At 37.2% G+C, this 3,250-nt stretch overlaps 1 protein-coding gene across 1 annotated transcript; it reads left to right on the forward strand.

Annotated features, from left to right (window-relative positions):
- The first annotated feature begins 752 nt into the window (after positions 1 to 752).
- Positions 753 to 1,685, forward strand: LOC120194632 (E3 ubiquitin-protein ligase ATL23-like). Its single transcript, XM_039196891.1, has one exon. The coding sequence runs from the start codon at positions 966 to 968 to the stop codon at positions 1,467 to 1,469; it is 504 nt and encodes a 167-aa protein (XP_039052822.1). The 5' UTR covers positions 753 to 965; the 3' UTR covers positions 1,470 to 1,685.
- Positions 1,686 to 3,250: the final 1,565 nt, after the last annotated feature.

Below are 3,250 nucleotides of genomic sequence, written 5' to 3' on the forward strand. Positions count from 1 at the left end.
GACACCATTAAAGATATAAAGTTAGAGCAGTATTTGCAATGCTGTCCTTTCTTTTTTGGAGTTGAAAAACTATTCCTCGTCTCATACTTAAACAGATCTAGGATATTTTGTTGGCTACGACCCATAAAAGTGACCTTTTATTGATGTAAGGGCTGAGGCGACCCCAAACAAAACCCAAGTCAATCACTCGTCGACAAATCCACGTCTATAATACTCATCAGCTGATCTGAATCCTTGTCAGCAACTAAGACCGATCGTTGTTGTAATCAAACACAAACCAACTAATTGGAAAAAAAGATCGGAGGCGACATTATTTTATTATATCATTTTCGTAGATGCAATGATGTTTGCAATACGGTCAATCTCCACAATGAAAAAGATCCATTTTATAATTAAGCAGTTAGGTGATATGATCCCATTAAATCAAGGGTCCCATTCTCCACAATCAATCGCTGAAAAAAGGAACTATTTATCAGCAGTATTTATACAATTGAATGGGGCCGTTCCGAATCTCACTACCTATCCTTTTTCTCTTCTTTTTTTATCCAATTGTCTGTGACAACTAAAACTAGTCACCAGCAGCCGCAGCACAGATCAGGTGCTTTTGGGGCTTAGTTATCTCACGAACCATCACAGCGCCCGTGAGACGATTTTGCCAAACGTGTGTTGATGTTCTTGAATCGAATTGTTTATATATATGGCTTAGTGTTCGACATGGGAACTTGAAAATTAAAGGAAACAAAAACGTCGGCTAGTGTTCCTTTTTGGCTTGTTTGCCACGAAACGCGTCATCTCTAAAGCAATCGACGATTCCTGGTTTTTCCCTTTCCCAAATATGGGCGTTACCACCTCAATATCTCTCTCACTCAAAGCCTTCCCCCGCACTTGACCCTTCAAAAGAAGGGATTCTCCTTACCCCTAAACTTCACACTTTTTATTTTCTTTTCATAAGCCAGCAAACTATTATGCGCCATGGAGCGCAATACCCGCTTCCGCCTCTCCTTACTCCTGCTCCATCTCCCACCCTAAACGCGGCCGCCACAGGCGGCGGCCACGATCATCCAATGCTGGTTTCCGTTTTCTTGGCCCTTTTTCTCCCATGCGCTGGCATGAGTGCAGTTTTCATTGTTTATAGTTGTCTTTTATGGTATGCCTCGAATTATCGGACTCATAATAATTCGGGGTCGTCCTCGGCGATTAAGGAGGTGGGTGAGAAAGGGCTGTCTGTTTCAGAGCTGGAAAAGCTGCCCAAGGTTACCGGGAAGGAGCTCGTGTTGGGGACCGACTGTGCAGTTTGTCTCGATGAGGTCGAGGCTGAGCAGCCAGCTAGAATGGTTCCCGGTTGTAATCACGGGTTTCATTTGGAATGCGCTGATACATGGCTTTCTAAGCGTCCGGTTTGTCCAGTTTGTAGAGCCAAGCTTGAGCCTAAGTTGTTCGATTATCCTTCTCATCATGATCCCCGATAAGCTTTAAGCCCTTAACTTCTACAGAAAAAAAGGGGGTCTTCTCTCAAGTTCAGTACTGTTCGATGTTCATACGAAGGTTTTTTTTCTTGGAGAGGAAGAGAATAAAGGCGTCACCTAAGTTATGTTATATATTTCATATCAGCATTCATGTATAAATTTTCTCTTTTCCAGTTATATTTTGATGTTGGTGGAAATAATTCCTCTTCATATTTACTCGATATGGTATGCTTCTTGCTGACTAGAAGTTCTCCATTGTTTGAAGAGCTAGCTTTCTTTTTTGCTTTTTTTAGTGTGGAAGATGAGGATTCATTGATTCATATGAAAAGCAAGCAACAACAAAAAATTGATACAGAATAACTAAAAGAGTACACATGAATATCATGGATGCCAGTCATATGGGCATGCAATGTCACCACAGCCAACTACTTCGACAATTAATTCTGTCAAAAATCATAGCTTTTAGGAACCATTTGCTTTAATTAAGTACAATTTACTTTAACCTTGTGTTAATCACCCATTTGATCTCAATTCGATTGCTCAGAAAAAAAAATTTGGTTCACGGAATGTAAGATTATCAGTGGGAATAAAATATTACCAGGGAATAGAATTACTGGGAATGTTGTATTTTGTGTTTGGTTGGTTTAGCAGGAATGTAAGATTACCGTGTTTGTTTAAAGGAATAAAATATTATTGGAATGTATATTTAACCAAATTGTCCTTATTATATATTTGTTTTTTTAACAAGTTGAAAAATATTTATATATTTTCTTTAAAAATTTAAATTCATAAAAAAATTATAATTTTTATTTACAAAATTGAAAATATAAAAAGGTTTAATGAAAGGGTTAAAATTTTATTTTAATCCCTGAACTTCATATAAAATTTTAATTATAGACCTTTTTTTTGTAAATCTAAAATAGTTTAAGAATAAATTTGTAATTTAACTTTCGTATAATTTTTATTATTCAATGACAGAATAAAGATATTTTTGAAAGAATTTTTTTAAGGGCATTTTAGTCCAAAACTAGAGCACAAGGCTCTTAACCTTGTGGTCTTGGGATCGAGTCCCACGGAGGGTATTTCATTATTCGGAGGTCTCCACAGAAGCTGCTCTTAACCTGACGTTAGGGGCAGCCTACTATCATACCTCCCCTTATCCCATTACATATAGGAAAAAAGGGTAAGATAATAATTTAGCCCAAAACGCCGGTAATCCAAAAATACCGAAGGAAAGGGAGGTAATGACATTCCCGGTAATATACCCAAAAAAACTACTATTGATAATGTAAAATTATCGGAAATGACATTCTCGACCAACCAAACAGAGAAATATAGATTTTACTCTTATAAAAATATCGCAGTAAGGCCAGCCTGCAACAATCTGCAGGCTTATACCACCTAGGCCAGGCATGGGGATTAATCTGAATTACTGATTTTCCTATTTTTTTGCATAGAATATACATTGTAATCAAGTATTGATCTGGTTGAGTTTTGTGTCTGCCGATATGTGCCAGCTGTCTATTTATGGGGCCGGGCTTGTTGGTTTAATGTATTTTTGCCTATTAAATGAACCAAAGGCAACAAATTTAACTTAAATCACCATACAGTATTTATTAGGCAATTTGATTGCCACCAACTACTCTGCTTTAATTCTATTCCATGGTTAACGCTTACGCACCACCTAACCTAACATAATTAGAATTCAGTAAGATACGCAATCTCAGGGTAGTAACAGCTTAATATAGGACTAAGAAAAGACGTTATCAGAAATGTTAATATTT

Source organism: Hibiscus syriacus, unplaced genomic scaffold (assembly GCF_006381635.1).
Source record: "Hibiscus syriacus cultivar Baekdansim isolate YM2019G1 unplaced genomic scaffold, ASM638163v2 tig00117000_pilon, whole genome shotgun sequence".
In the NCBI taxonomy this organism is placed as follows: domain Eukaryota; kingdom Viridiplantae; phylum Streptophyta; class Magnoliopsida; order Malvales; family Malvaceae; genus Hibiscus; species Hibiscus syriacus.

Bases quoted from the DNA above. Each gene is read 5' to 3' on its own strand.
- LOC120194632 (XM_039196891.1), top strand. From the start codon at position 966: ATGCGCCATGGAGCGCAATACCCGCTTCCGCCTCTCCTTACTCCTGCT.